At 33.9% G+C, this 16,240-nt stretch overlaps 1 protein-coding gene across 2 annotated transcripts; it reads right to left on the minus strand.

The window, feature by feature from the left end:
* Positions 1-381: 381 nt before the first annotated feature.
* Positions 382-9,705, minus strand: LOC25488966 (imidazole glycerol phosphate synthase hisHF, chloroplastic). Of its 2 annotated transcripts, none has more exons than XM_013604365.3 (19): positions 9,462-9,705; positions 9,282-9,364; positions 8,452-8,546; positions 7,524-7,627; positions 5,854-6,023; positions 5,625-5,739; positions 4,425-4,480; positions 4,286-4,321; positions 4,082-4,180; positions 3,813-3,875; positions 3,669-3,731; positions 3,480-3,562; positions 3,188-3,296; positions 3,049-3,102; positions 2,713-2,800; positions 2,366-2,403; positions 1,658-1,763; positions 1,213-1,379; positions 382-705 (listed from the first exon to the last, which is right to left on the minus strand). In XM_013604365.3, exons 1-19 carry the CDS (start codon positions 9,616-9,618, stop codon positions 646-648), a joined length of 1,746 nt encoding a protein of 581 aa, XP_013459819.1. In that variant the 5' UTR covers positions 9,619-9,705; the 3' UTR covers positions 382-645. The 2 variants fall into 2 exon arrangements, with proteins under 2 accessions (XP_013459819.1, XP_013459818.1); XM_013604364.3 differs by having other exon boundaries at positions 4,286-4,324.
* Positions 9,706-16,240: the final 6,535 nt, after the last annotated feature.

Consider the following 16,240-nt stretch of genomic DNA (forward strand, 5'->3'; position numbering starts at 1 on the left):
CTTGTCCCACAAATCTAAATTTTACTGATGTGAGATTTGGAGTGTCCGAATTCACAACAAAACATATGGTATATATTTTATGTGTTTGTCTAACATGTGCAATATTGCACATGTTAAGGTAACTAAAAGTAATAACTTTTTATTGAAAACTAACAATTATTGATTAAAAATTACATATTTAATATAAAAAAACACAAGTTCCAAGTCAAAGTTACTACTTTAAACTTCTTATCATGTGCAAATTTGCACATGATAGAAAAACTCATTTTATATTTAAGACCAAAATAGTTATCAAATTGTATATTGTAAAAAGAACAGGAGGTAGCACTATGTTTCAATTATGAAAATTCAAAACAAATGAAAAAGCAGCAAATTACAAGATTTCAAGAATATTTTTAACCATGTGCCATTATCATATTATCATATATAACCAAAGATCAGATATACATGATAAACATCAAAACCTGTACCAAAGAGGCAGAGAAATTTTGTAAAACCAAATGGTAAAAGGTAGAAGTAAACACTGTATGAGAGATCATACTACAAAAATGTCACATTCTGAAAATTGAGATGTTAAAGGCTAACATACAACAGGGTTTGCTTATTAAATAGTGCATCTTGAAAATAATAACTAATAAGTAATGTTCAGATTCGGACTTCTATGCCTTCATTCAACAAATGTTCTTTCACTGACTGAATAGGTACCTGCAGTTTATGAAAAGTTCAAATTCAGTGCCTCAATAACATCTTTAAATCAATCAAAAAAAAAGATTTGCCATATTCACCATAAATAGATGGTCAAGATATAAATAACATTATATAATTGTCACATTATCACATACATGGATGGTCAAGATTTAAAGTTGTTTAAATGGGTCACATGACTCTTTTGAAGTCACCTCATGTTGTTTTAATGATCATCATTTACTCCTCTTGCATAAAAAAAGTTCTCACTTGTGTGCAAGTAAAAATAAAAACAAGGTTTTCAAAAATGCTATTACATTAACATAGAAGTGTTTGTTTTTCCCTTCAAGCTTATTAATGGAATGAATATATATCAATGGAATGGTTGATCGCTAATAGATTAAATTAACACCAAAAAGAAGGTAAGTAACAAATGTTGAAGGATGAAGAGTAATATGGTCATATGCACTGAACTACGGCAATGAAAACTCCCCTCGCATTAAGAAATTAATAAAACATACGTTATACCTCCTTCCTATGAAAAATGCCAGCAGCAAGTGCAGCGGATGCATTGGTTTTAGTGAACACATCGGAAAAGTGATTAGGAATGCCAGCACCACTACTTGCAATCACAGGGATATTGACGGCATCTGAGATCAACTTAATTAAACCTACATCGAATCCTTTTCCTTGACCTGAAATATTGATAACAACAATAGACATACACAAATTAGAAATAATATCAAGTTTAGAGGCAAGTTAGAGGCATATATCTTATTTTACTGTGCCTCAATCGGGAAGACCGACTTGTCATTTAGTTAAGAAGTCAGCGCAAATAGCCGTTTTTATTTATTTAAATTCATTGATGATGATGGCATTGAAAACAATTAAACATTTCCAAACAATGAAATTAAACAGCTAATGAAACCTTATCGAAACAGTAAAATCAGGTAAAAGATAGAGTGAGACTGACCATCACAATCAATGCAATTTAATAGTATTTCACCAGCACCAAGTTCTTCAACAGCTTTCGCCAGTTCATAAGCACCAATTGGCCGACCTTCTCGCCCCCCATTAACCTTACAATAGACAAAAGAATTATAGTGAGATAAGAATTTCAGGAAGCAAGTAGTCAAATGAATTTATTTTCATTATATCCCTTTGACGAAATTCTAAGAGACCCATGAATACAATCTCGCGATGATCCACTGAACAAAGGTGGGAGTTCCAATTCTTGTTAGGCAATAATATTTCAAAATGAGGTCTGCCACATCTAAACCAAGTTACCATATATATTTTTAATGGTGTTACTTTCACATTTTTTTCATGCTAGATTACTATCATTTTATATCATTTACATTTTACATTTCTAATGACAAGTCTTGTAGTTTTGATTCTTGTTATCTCTAAAGTACTAAAACCGTTACTTAATCATGAAATCTCTATTTTTTACATCGGACATCCTTAATATTATTATTCCGTAGAAAACTACTACTAAAATTATATATCCCTTGCTGTGTCTGGTCAAGTTTTGTATGACAGGAAGAATCAATTATAAGTTGTCCCTCTAGCAATGTCTATTTGTAACGGTGCAATGTTTAAATGAAAGAAAAACAAGACCAAGAGATCTAGCTTAGTGAATATGTTCAAAAAAGTTAGTGAAGAGAGATAATAAACTTACTGTACACTGATACCAGGCATATTCTTCTCCATTTGGACCTGAAACCAACATAAAATTGTTTGAGTATTAATTTTCATGAAACATCATCTTTTAAGTTTTTCATCTTTAAGTGCTCTCACAAGGAAAAAGAGGCAAAGTAACAATAGAAGAGAATATAATACATCCATAGGACATCCTACTTCAAACAAGTACTAGGCATAATTCTTCAGGACCAAACCTAAAGATGCCAGATTTTCCTACTTGCAGTTGACCTATGTATCTCATTAATTATTAAGGTATGATTCAACCAATTTAGATAACTTACACATAAAAATATTAAAAGCAGGAAGAAAAGGAAAAAACTTCACCTGGACTTGAAACCTTTATGGTCTGGAATTGCACATCATTTGGATTGTTTATGTAAACCCTACGGGGATCAATACTAACAACCACTGCCTGCCAATTGAAAATAAATTGGTATATGGTCAATTCATCATTACATCAAGTATCAAATGGAACAAAAACACACAGCATAGTTGGCATGAAATATGATCAGCTTCAGATTTGAATGAACATGGTAATAATGAAAAGGAGAGGGGAGGATAATGGTACATGCATGTTCAGGGAGTTTCATCAAGTACTTGTATTTACATGGATAAGGGGGAAAATATAGAAGTAAACATGACCATTGGCTGTTAGCTTACCTGATTCCCATAAACTCTTGATATCTGCTCTAAGCTGGTCTTCCCTGTTTTTACCTAATATGACAGTCATTGCAACATCAGAGATAGCACGATTTTTAGAGGATATCATTAGAAACAAGCAATAGGTTGAATTCCATACTCCAGTTCTTAAATATTCTTCGGCAGCATAAACTGCATCACTTCCAATGGATATCTTGTCAGCCCCAGACCTAAAATATTCTGCGGCTACTTCCAAACTAGAATAGTGCCTACAATTTAGGTATTTCATGGAAACAATTATAAAATTTCTGAGCATAAACACAAACATACAACAATAAAAGCGGACAATGCATAAACACAAACATGCAACAGTAAAAGCGGACAATTTAAATTGGAGAAAAAAAAGTAGTGAAAAATCTCTAATTCGGTATAAAGGTTAGTAATAATAATACCTTCCCTTAGAATCTGTAAAATCTCGAATTCCACCACCAACTGTTAAGGGCACAAAAACATTTTCTGATGTGTATCGCAATACCTATGAAGAACCATAGTGAGAATGAAACTCCAATAAATATTAGATAAAATTCAATCAGCACAGACTGCAAAAATTAAAAATCAGCATTTGGGAACATTTCACAAACCTGCAACATTGGTAGATCACCAAGAGGGAAGTCGCGAAATCCAGTAATGTTTAGAAAGCTGACCTGGATTGAAGGTTGAACGTTAGTTGGAAAGAAGATGCTTCGTAATATATGTGAAAACAACCAAATTGTCAAAGGTGTTACCTCATCAGCTCCATCTTTATAGTACTGTTGAGCAAGCTCAACTGGCTTGCCAAGATTCCTAACCTGAAAATTAAAACAGTATCATTAGATGATAAATAAACATACAATTTTCTCTTTAATAACAACAATAATTCATGTCGCAACTTATAGAAAATTATTTAATAATTCAAACCAAATAATAGTTTCCGTTTATGTCTTGACATATGCTCTATTAGAAAACCCCAAAATATTGTAAATTTTATGGAAAAAATGAGTATTATCTCTGTTACCTCGTTCTCTTTTGTATTTTCTCTTACATCATACTGGTCTCCTTTGGTTACAACAAGGTCCCCGTTATCATTTGCTCTCACATCGAGACAAGCAATCACCTTCATAGACAATGCTTTGTTAGCAAATCAAAATAACGAAAACATTGAAGAGGCTTAGCATACATATAATAGTTAAAATTAGAAAGGGATTTCGATGACTATTACCCTTTTTGCGAGTTTTGAAGCTTTGCCCTCACCAGTCTTCTGTCTTCAAGTGAATATCACAAATGGTTAGTCACCATAAGTCAAAATGATCATAATAATAGTGATTCATAAGATGTTCATAGAAAGGTATGAAGCCCACCTTTGCCACGCTTGAATTTGGATACAAGAATCTTCTCAAAATAGAGAGACCAACATCTGAAAAATTCATTTCAAAAATCAGTAAAAGAATGAGTCAGCCACGAAAAGGAGGAAACATAATTTATCTTTAGCTCTATATAAAAATAAATATATCTTCTAGAACTATTGTATTCTCCCAAATAAAAGACGTAGAATTTGAAGTAATGTGTATTTCAGTATTCTTCCAAGAGCCAATAAAGACTGGAAACTCAAATCATATGACTAACATTGAGAAAAAAATCATTTTGAACTGAATTAGAGTTTCCTATTTTTTCCGCTTTCATTTCACTTTTTTTCCAAGTTTAGAACCTAAGATCATCCTTCAATTATTCCTTCAATTTAAAGGGAGCAGAAATTATACAAAACTATATGCAAGTGTATGACTTCAATTTAAAAATGATGTAATGTTGATTACATAAATTTATTCCCCACACAAGCAGAATCCGATTACCAGCAGTGTAAACAATAAATAGAAGAATGCCAAATATCTACTATGTGAAATAAATAGTGGAGGCTGCATAGCGGTTGAAATAAGTCAATTACATATGAAAAAGTATGCTGCATAAAGATAAAACAGAGAATGTATGCAGACTACATATTGAAAGGTTTGCGCATTACAGTGAATGTAGAGGTAACAGATACTCTTTTAACACTTCAGTTTTTCTATTTTACAAATAGGTACTATTTGGAAAACAATCCGATTCTTCAGTTTTATTATTTTAAAACACCCTAAAACTCTCTCTTTTCTGCTATTGCCGCTACATCAGCTAGTAGAAACTAGCGACTGCTATCACCCTAATAGTGAAATTAGGATAGCGTCGTGGTTTTCATGAGGGTTCATCAAAATCTTCTATGTTGCAGTGCTATATCGCCGCTATTAGACAACACTGATTTACAAAGCTAATAGAGTAGAAACTTCAATAACGATTGTGGTCTACATGATTTAAGGATTGTATATTCAGTGTTATCGATTACGGATGGCGGAAAGCCAAACTATGCCATTTTGATCCGCCATAAAACACATTCTACTAAAATTGGCCATGGCGGTTGTCAAAACATCGACCATGGCTGATACTCGACAACACTAGCTATTCCCTAACAAGAAAAAACAGAAATAAGAAAAATACCAAAAAACTAGATTGGTTAGGAAGATAAAACTTGCCTCCACTCTTCTCTGGATGGAACTGAACTGCATGCACATTTCCTCTTCTAATAGATGCTATAAATTTATCACCATAGTCACAGGTGGAGGATACCCAATCTTTGTTATCATCTGACTGAGAAATGAAACAAATCAGATTGCTTTAACAATTCACAAACCATAAAGACAAAGAATGTGAATGTGACAGCCAGAGTAACATGGAGATTTCTAGAGAAAAGTGGAAACATACAGGCATGGCACGGTAAGAGTGCACAAAATAGACATGGTGGTTTCCAACATCATCCAAAATTTCTGAGTCCTTTGTGATTTGTAAAGCATTCCATCCAATATGCGGTACTCTAAAACCATTTGATGAATCAAATCGCCCAACGGTTCCAGGTATTAAGCCAAGACCTTTTACTGAATCACAAGTACATTTGTCCATTCAATACTTCAATTAAAAGAAAAATGTACTGATAAAAAAACTATTTTAGAAGTAACATTCAATACTTCAATTAAAAGAAAAATGTACTGATAAAAAAACTATTTTAGAAGTAACACCTTGACTAAAATTAATGAAATATGACAAGTACAAATAATAATATCTCTAAACCAAACATGTGCTTACAGAAAAATGAATTTCAAACAATCGTTATATCACAATAAATGGAGTCAGCTACAAGTAATAATCAACCCCATTGGACTCTATCAAAATAACAAAAATTTAATTTCAGAACCGGGCTTTTTTTACTTATTTTGCTATGGTCTTCCTCTACCCGTTTAGATCAAACTATTTTGCATTTGATCCAATATTCTCACTGTAAAAAAAAAAGATAAATCATCTTATGCAAGTCTCCATTTGATTTTCCTCCACGGAGTTTTAACATGGTCAAATCATCTTAATGGAGTTTCAACAATCTTCTCATCAAATGGTGCTGCAACTCCAAAAGATAAATTTGTTGATAGCCTTATATATTCGTGTATATCAACTCATTTGCCTCATTGCTTATATTTGAGTGAACTTTATGTTGCTCTTGCTAGCATTTTCCCAATATTCACTACTGGACCATCAAAGAACATCACCATTGGCCATATAGTTGTCCGCTATAATTTCACTAACTTCGAGTTGAAGACACTTGGTGATCAAAATTGTACCTGATATTCTTTCCATCAGATCCAACTAGCTTGAACTAATCCTATATGTGACATACACAGCACCATCAATCCTCCCAACCCATTGCTTAATCAGATTGATCCTAGATGCATGAACTGATTATAGGATGATTTGATCCTAGTTAACCCCCCGCCCCATAATACATTCTATCGCTCCAAGGTGTCTCTGTTCACATCTCAAGCATAAATTTAATCCTCTCATTTGAACAGGCCTAAATGAAAAATCTTTCAAATAGAGATGAAAAGAAAATAGCAGTTGCATTTTCATATAAATATTTTTTTATTGAAGCATATATATTATTTATAGATCAAAAGCATTGTGTAATTTCACATCCACTTGGACAAAAATCTTGGTAACCGTTTATGCCATAAAACTAAAATGTTCAGAGAGTAGTTAAAGGATTATCAAATACTCCCTTCGTCCCTATATCTAAGCACCCATTTGACTTTATTTTTGTCCCTAAATGTAAACCCCTTTTCAAATTACTAGATGCATTTGTTATTATTTTCCTAAACATAACCCTAATTAATACTACTAACTTGTCTTAAAATATGAAAAGTCAAATTTAATACACATACAAACAAAGGATAATTAGGTAATATTAACACATAAAATAGACACATTAATTACACTAACAACTTTTCTTAAGAAATGTGAAAAATGTAAAAGGTGTTTACATATAGGGACGGTGGGAGTATAAAATAATAATAATAACAATGATAATAAAAGAGGATTTAATAACTGACTTGGCCCATTCTCTTCACTAGATTCAAAAAGCAATTGAAGTCCAAGACAAATTCCTAAAAATGGGCGATCCTTTTCAATATATGAACAAAGTGCTTCACCCATCCTGCAAAAGATACAACACTGCTTGAAGATCTATACTAAAATGAATAATAAAATATAACATTGGACTCGTGCAAAAAGCCTAAAACTTGTATAAACTCTCAAAGATCAAAACTAAAATTTCTTCAAAACAACATTGAGCGTATACATAACAATGCCTAGAGTAAATTCAGCAGAAATAAAGAGTACAGACACAATGAGACATTGTGTTATTTGAACGGCACATTAAATGTACAAAATGAGTTTGACTTATACATAATGCATAATAGCAAAATGTATACATTATTCAACAACCAGTAGTTCTTTCTAACCTGATTTCCCCCAAAATTTCAAGACCATACCATACTTAGAAATTAATACAGTAGTTGTAAATTCCAATACATAATAGCATAATAGGAGTCTTGGTTTAACGCATTCTTAATGCACATAGTAAATATCGATCAAATAAAAAAAAAGTGAAGATTAACATTAGTATTGCATTACATAATTTAAAAGTAATTGTCCTATTTTTTCCTTCACAAGCCTGCTACTTTAATCCAACAGACAGTATTTTTAATAAAGGTTTGCAACTACGATATGAGCAGCGACATAACGGTTTTTGATGTGGCCAAAAACGCAATGCAACCACAATTGAGGCCACATCAGCTGCAATTGACTGTGATTCTCTATTATATCAGGGATCACGATGAGACGACAATCATTATCCGCGGCCACTATTTAAAACCCCGTCAGCAGATATATCTCCCCACAGGCATAATATTACAACTAATTACTAAATCATCAATGAATAAATTGAGGAGAAGAAAAAAAGGCAAGAATAAAAATTACCCAGTTTTACTTAACACCTCCATAGCAGGTGCAAATGCTCCAACACCCGGAAAGACTAAACGGCTTGCATTCAAAATGTCTTCTGGGGTTTGAACCTATCAAATACAATTGTTTCAAATTCATGAACACATCATAAAAAACAACCCATTAGTTTGGTTTCATGGTAGGAAGCCAAAATTGTTTCCAGATACATAAAATTGATTATGACATGTTTGGCTGATGTTGATTGAAATTGAAATTGATTTTGCCTCTAGAATTGAATCTAAGACTTGTAGTTTTTGACTCTAAAGTCCAAACATGATTTTTACACTCAAATCTATTGTCAAACTAACTTTTAGGTGTGTCCAACCATGAACGAGTAAACCACCAAATTAGTCCCTGACGTTGAACGTTGTTCTCAAAATAAGTCCCTAAGATTATATAGATATCCAAAAGATCCCAAACTCTATTAAATTGTCAAGTTGATCCCTACATTTAACCACTTACGATCAATCAATTTAGTCCCTATTATCCTCTCAGAAGGAGTAATATGAGTACAATTTAACAAAGTCGACAACCTTGTGAAATATTGAAAATTATATAAGAGCTCAAACTAATTCAGTCGTTTGCACAAACCACTAATATGAGTAGAGTACAATTTGACAGAGTAAAGACCTTGTTAAAATATTCATAATCACAAGAACCCTCTTTGAAAACGACCGGACTAATTTAGTGATTTCCTCAAATATAAACACTTTACATTCAACTCAATTACAAAACAAAATCGTTCAAAGTCAATTTTTGTCGCGGCAGAACCATACACACATTAACAAATAAAGTAAAAAGCTTACATCTTTGATTTCAAATCCAAGGAATCTGATAGCATTCCTAACACTCCGAACATTGCCAGCACCATAATCAAGCAAAGTCACAACTAAAAACAAATAAAAAAAACACAATCATTGTTTAGAACAAATAAAAAAAACCATTTTTTTTTTCAAAAGGGTATTGATAGAAAGAGAAAAACAAACCAGAATCATTAGAAGTAGAAGATGAAGCACGAATAGAGAAATTTGTTGGGGTTTTGACATTGCGAGAGCGTGGGAATGTGTTGAAGGAGAGTGGGTTTTTGTGACGGAGGAGGAGGGAAGTGGGAGAGCATGACGGTGTTAACGGCGGCGCCTCCATTGTTGTTTGTTGAGACAATTACGGCGTCGCTTTAGCAGCTGAAATGGGAGATTGGTCTGTAAGTAGAAAGATAGTCAGCTGCAAGTGTGTGACAGCACGTGTGTTTAATAAGAAATTTAATTTATTATTATTTCATTTCATATTTTATTGAAAAAATTTAATATTTTTTTAGAATTGTGACAATATTCTTTTTTGACAAATTGTCCGCTAGTTAGAAATTCACATTTTTCAAATGAACGAGTAGGGTGTTTGATGTTTGAATTTTGACAATTAAAAATACATGAAAGATTTGACAAAATGTATGATAAAAATTGTGCTGAAAATTCCCGCTTAAAAATAAATGGTGATGAAAATAGGGATAAAATATGATGACTAATTTTTTTATGTTTTATTTTAGTTTTTAGAAAATAGTCATTTTGATTTTGAATGTGTAACAAATTTAAAAATAGTTTTTTTTTTTTTTTTTTTACTTTCGCACCGATTTTCGATCTACCAACGGTGAACGACTAATCTCGTTCGTGCATAGAGGCATGCACACTGGTCAAATGTTGTTCCCTTTGGTAATCGAACCCAGTATTTTTCGAATACATCTTTGAAAGAGCTTCTTGCCACTGGAGCCCAAGCAACTTGGTTAAATTTAAAAATAGTATTTGATTATGCATTTTTATTCAAAAAAATCTCTGATATTAAAATGTTCATTAATATTATCATATCAGTTCTTCAATATACTTATTTATTGTCATATCAATTTTTACAAGTAATTTTTTATTCTAATTTCAATTATATATAAAAAAAGTTATTGTGAGTATTAAAAAAATTATTTTATGTCTAATTCACAAAATATCAACTCATCAGGTATATTTATTTCTACCATTTTTCTCTGTTCGAAATTAAGTTTTAGAATTCCTCAATTACTTCTAATCACAAAATAATAACCCCTTTTGTTTCAACCTTTATATGATTCACTGGATACAAATTTAAATGTAATTCAGATGACGAGATAACGATTCCACCGCCACCGACGAAGAAAATTAAGCTCAGCGATTGCGAAAACGAAGATAGACCGAGTGATTTACCCGAAAGCGTTATCCTTTACATTCTCTCCTTTTTAAACGCCCAACACGCCGTTCAAACTTGTGTTTTATCCACAAGATATAACGATCTCTGGAAACGCATACCCACTCTTAGATTACATTGCAAAGACTTTAGAACATACAAGATATTCACCAAGTTTGTGTCTAAGATTTTATCTCTTCGTGATCCCTCTATCGCAATACACACTCTTGATTTTAAGCGTCATATTGTTCGCTTAGAGCCTCACATACTTAAAAGGATTGTGAATTACGGTATTAAACACAATGTTCAGAGATTACGACTTAATGTCACTAGCGACATTGAATTAATTCCAACCAGCTTATTTTCGTTTACTCTGAAAGTGTGTCTGTTTGCATCGCTTAATTAATCATTTGTGCTACCATGTAAAAAAACCTTTGTGCATTCTGAGTCGCGTAGAGGAGCATTTTGATGTAAGGTTACAGGAACTTCTCAACTGAGATAAGTTGTACAGTAGTTTTTCCAAACTTCAAACTAACAAAAAAGCCCAATACATTTTTTTTATATTCATGGAGAATTTAATGAAGGGAACTTATGAAATTTTTAAGGCGGATAAATTCATTTTTAATTTGTGAGTGAAGTTATATTAATATCTCAACCATTTATAAGATTATCTCATTGTTTTTCTTCTATTTAATAAGTGCTAGTTGAATTAATTACACAAACTAACTTATAGTATTCTATTATTTATCGTTGATCGTACATTTTTTGGATTGAGTTGTATGAGCGTTTTATCCACAAGATATAACAATCTACCAGTTCTTAAATTGCATTGTAGAGACTTTAGAACTTACAAGATATTCACCAAATTCGTGTCTAAAATTTTATCTCTTTGTGATTCCTCTATCACATTATAAGCTCTTGATTTTAAGCATCATATTGGTCGTTTAGAGCCTCACATACTCAAAAGGATTGTGAATTACGCTATTAAACACAATGTCCAGCGCTTACGACTTAATGTTACTAGCGACATTGCATTAATTCCGACTTGCTTATATTCGTTTGAGAGTTTAAGGCAATAGTGATTGAGTGTGGATTCATCAAGATTCTTGGAGAAATCAAGTTCTTGGCATGGAGTCTCAACTTTCATTCCACTTTTGTAAAGTTCTCATGACAATGATGAACTAAATCTCCTTAGTTGGGATTAGAGGTACTTGATTGAGCTTAGAATGTAATCTTTTGATCTTTGTATTATATGATTCTAGCAATTTACATGATATTGAAGTGAGTCCTCATGAGCTTAGCTCAGATGGTATGAACAATGCAATATATGTAAGGTCTGGGATCCAAACCCCGGCCACCACAAAAAAAAGGTGTAATCAATTTTTAGAATAAAAAATAAACCAATAGATTTTTATATGTAATCATAGGAAAAAAATGAAAAAAAGCTCTGCTAGGGTTACCTAGCAAGAGCGTCGTTTTGCACTGCATTGGGTTTCTTCACGTACCAATCTTGCTGCTTACATTAATTTGATTTCTTCACGTGACACATTTCCCTTTTTGAAATTGGGATTGGGATTCAATTTTCACTTTCACTTTGGTGGTACTTTTCCACCGATTGCACTACCCTATTCGGTGCATCTTTGGAACAATTAGATTTGTTACCTCACTTTCAAATCAAACTCATTCGACCTGATTGTTTATACCGGATTTCTGCTATGCCTTTCGAATGGCAGGCAGAGCTCTCCTTGCCAGCAGCTACACCATCCAAAGCTGCGCAATCTCCCATGGCTTTGACTCCAGCAGCGGCGGTTTCAGCACCTCAACCACAGCCGCGTTCCTTTGCTCAAGCTCTGGTGGCATCGCACAGTAATGTCACAAATGTCATTATGCCACATCCAATTATTCGTAGTGATACACTCTCCATTCGTATTACTCAGTCGGTGTATGAAAAGGGGGTCAATGTGTGTAAGAGAAATATCCGTGGAAGATTGGTTCTCAACAAAGGAGACAAACCCTACGCGTCGAAGGAAATTGTGGACAAGCTTAAGAAACAGTGGAAGACTACTGCTCCTTGGACGTTACTATCTCTAGGCAGGGGTTATTATAAATTCTTTTTTGCTAATGAATCTGATATGCAAACTGTTTGGGCAGTGGGAACGATAGATTTGAAATCGGGGGTTTTACGCTTATTTGAACGGAGTGTCGATTTTGATATGTATAATCAGAGGAACACCCATGTGCAAGTATGGATCCGATTGATGGCACTGCCACAAGAATATTGGATGGAGCAGACTCTACGTGAAATTGCTAGTGTGGTTGGCACGCCGCTAGTTCTTGACAATGCAACACTGAAAAGACTTTTTGGACACTATGCTTGTATACTTGTCGACATTGAATTCTCCAAAAGGATCTTTCATGAATTTATTGTGGAAAAGGAAGGTGCTTCTTATCCTGTAGAAGTTGTTTATGAACGAATTCTGAATTTTTGCTCGCATTGTCAGACACTTGGACATGATGTTACAAACTGTTGTTGGTTGTACCCAAGGAAGGATGTCATGTCTAAGGATAAAGTTGCAAAAGGGAAGACGCAGATACCGGCCACAAAACCTCACTAGGTGCCTACGAATGAAAATCCCTCTGGTATAGGTTCATCCAAAGCATTTGCAGCACTTATTATCCCTACCGAGACTCAAAAATCTATGTCGGATGCTTCTATGCCTACTACTGGGGCTCCAACACAACAACAGACATCTCCCCGCGTGTCTGACGAGATTCCTCAAGAACCTGTGCAACCAGTGTTGGAGTTAGTTGATGATGTGAACGATGACGTGCTTTCGGATGATGTGGAACATGTTAATTCAGAACCACGGGAGGAGTTGGAGATTCTCCGGATTCAGAATGCACATGAGACATATCCATCCTCGAATTCCCATGTTTATGAGCATTCTTTGACTGTTGATTTGGAGGCCTCCGCTTCTGCTAGGGAGATGTCACCAACTCAACTTGATATTGATGATGCGCATGATGACATGCAATCTAGTCCCCACGATGGCCCCCTTGTTGTCAGGTCCATCCCGGACGACACTGCCACTTTTTTAGAGATGGAGCGTATTGCTCAGAATGCCAATTACACAGTTGAGCATATAGGGACTGATGAAAATGGAGACAGAATTTTGACTGTTTTTGAACCACATAGCAATCTGAATGTTCAACATGACTTGGATCTTTGGATGCTTGTCCGTGAATATGACAAAACCAACGCGGAGTTACCCTTCACTCTGGTTCTTTCTAAGTAACAAAAGCAACAAGTTAGAAAGCAACTTCAGATTGGCAAGCCACCGCCATATAAAACCCGCTCTCAAGGAGGATCAAATTCAGGTGACCAATGAACTATCTTGGAATGTTCGCGGTTTCGGCACTTCTGACACCAAAATCTCTTTTTGGCGGAGCCAATGGTATCACTTGCACAGGTTCCATCTTTAGGGAACTTGTGCGGACTTGTCATTCGATACAAGGCAAGGTTTGGTTATCGGTCTTGCCTCAGACTCTTCAGACTGACTTCTTCTTGGACCGGAGAGGGTTCCCTCGTCCTAGGTTCCCGTAGACAGATGTTTCTTTTTATGTCTGCTGTTTTCTTTCTGTTTTATGTTCCTTTTCTGTTTTTGCTTTGTTTTTTGAGGGTTTTGGCCTAGTCCCCCCTCATGTACTTTTTCCCCCTTTTTTTAATAAATTTTTTATCTGAGATTGGTGCCATAGGATGGGGGTTCTGCGGGGTGCCAACCTAGTTGGGATGTCGTTACTTCCCCCTGATGCTTGTCCAATCTCATGGCTTAGCAAAAAAAAAAGTTATTCTTGCAATTCATTTCTTATCTTTGATTTAATTGCTATTGAAAAGTACCTTTGAATCTAGGTTTAGAATATTGACCTATCAAAACAATGATTCTAGACATAGGATTGATGTTTTGATAATCACACAAAGTATCGGAACTTAAAGCTTTCGGATCGTTGAATAGATTAAGAAATCGTCGATTAAACGATACGATCGACTATTGGATTGTTTAATAGTTTGGGAAATCAACGACTGAACAATACAATTGATCTCACAAGATTATTTGGACATGAATAATCTTGTTGAGCGATACGTGATAATATCGGTAAAGCGCTAGAATCCATATATGCGATTATTAGGTTATGTTTGACGCTTAATCAAGGAACTCTAATTCCAACGTTTTTACGCCTTATTACTCTCAACTTTTATTCTTGCAAATTAGTTAACTTAGTTGCAAAGAAACAAACAATTACTCTTTTAACTTAGAATGATATTTGGTGTCGAACGGTCTGTGATATCGCACTAGTACCTGAGGAGACGATACAATATACTTATTTTTTATCGTTGCAAAAATACTACATCATTGCACCAAATCTAAATAGCATGGAACTCAAGAAATTGTTCGTATATGATGTGTCATTATGTAGATTTTCTAATTATGACCATCATAGAAAATCTTATTACTTGCAATTATAGGTTTTCCAAAATTAACAGCACTACACTTATATCTTTAAAATTTGCACGTATTGGAGGTTTTTTAGACTTAAAATTATAGTCTCTCTTTGAGATACACAATGGCAGAAAATTACGGATCTCAATTAGTTGGTGTTTTCAAGACCCAAGATCATGGATTGCATGTCAAGATAACACGAGTAATTATTATCCAAGTAATTATGAATTGATGTGTTTGAGACCTAAAACCATAGCCTTTCTATGAGATACATCAAATTAAATGGCACGGGACTCAAGAAATTGGGTGTATATGATGTGACATTATCTAGATTTTATAATTATGACCATCATGGAAAATCTTATTACTTGCAATCATAGATTTTTCAAAATCAATATCACTACACTTGTCATTAAAATTTTCACATATTATAGATTTTGTAGACCTAAAATTATCGACTGTCTTTGAGATAGACAATTGCAGAAAATTGCGGATCTCAATTAGTTTATGTTTTCAAGACCCAAGACCATGGATTGCAAGTCATGAAGACTCGAGTATTTATTGCCTAAGTAATTATGAATTGATGTGTTTGATACCTAAAATTGTAGGCTTGCTTTGAGATACACTAATTCTTAATGGCATGGGGCTCAAGAAATTGTGTATATAATGTGCTATTATGTAGATTTTATAAGCTTGACCATCAAAGAAAATCTTATTACTTGCAAGTGTAGGTTTTCTGAAATTAATAGCACTACTTGTTATTTAAATTTGCTTATTTTATAGGTTTCCTAGACCTAAAACTTTAGACTTTAGTTGAGATGCACAATGACCAAAAGTTGTGGATCTCAATTAGTTGATTTTTTCAAGACCCAAAACCATGGATTGCATGCTAATAAAACTTGAGTAATTATTGCCTAAGTAATTATGAATTGATGTGTTTGATACCTAAAATCATAGGCTTGCTATGAGATACACCAAATCTAAATGGCACATGACTCAAGAAATGATGTGTATATGATGTGCCATTATGTAAATTTTATAATCACCATCATAGAAGATCTTATTAC

The sequence above is a fragment of the Medicago truncatula genome, chromosome 3 (assembly GCF_003473485.1).
Source record: "Medicago truncatula cultivar Jemalong A17 chromosome 3, MtrunA17r5.0-ANR, whole genome shotgun sequence".
Lineage (NCBI taxonomy): Eukaryota > Viridiplantae > Streptophyta > Magnoliopsida > Fabales > Fabaceae > Medicago > Medicago truncatula.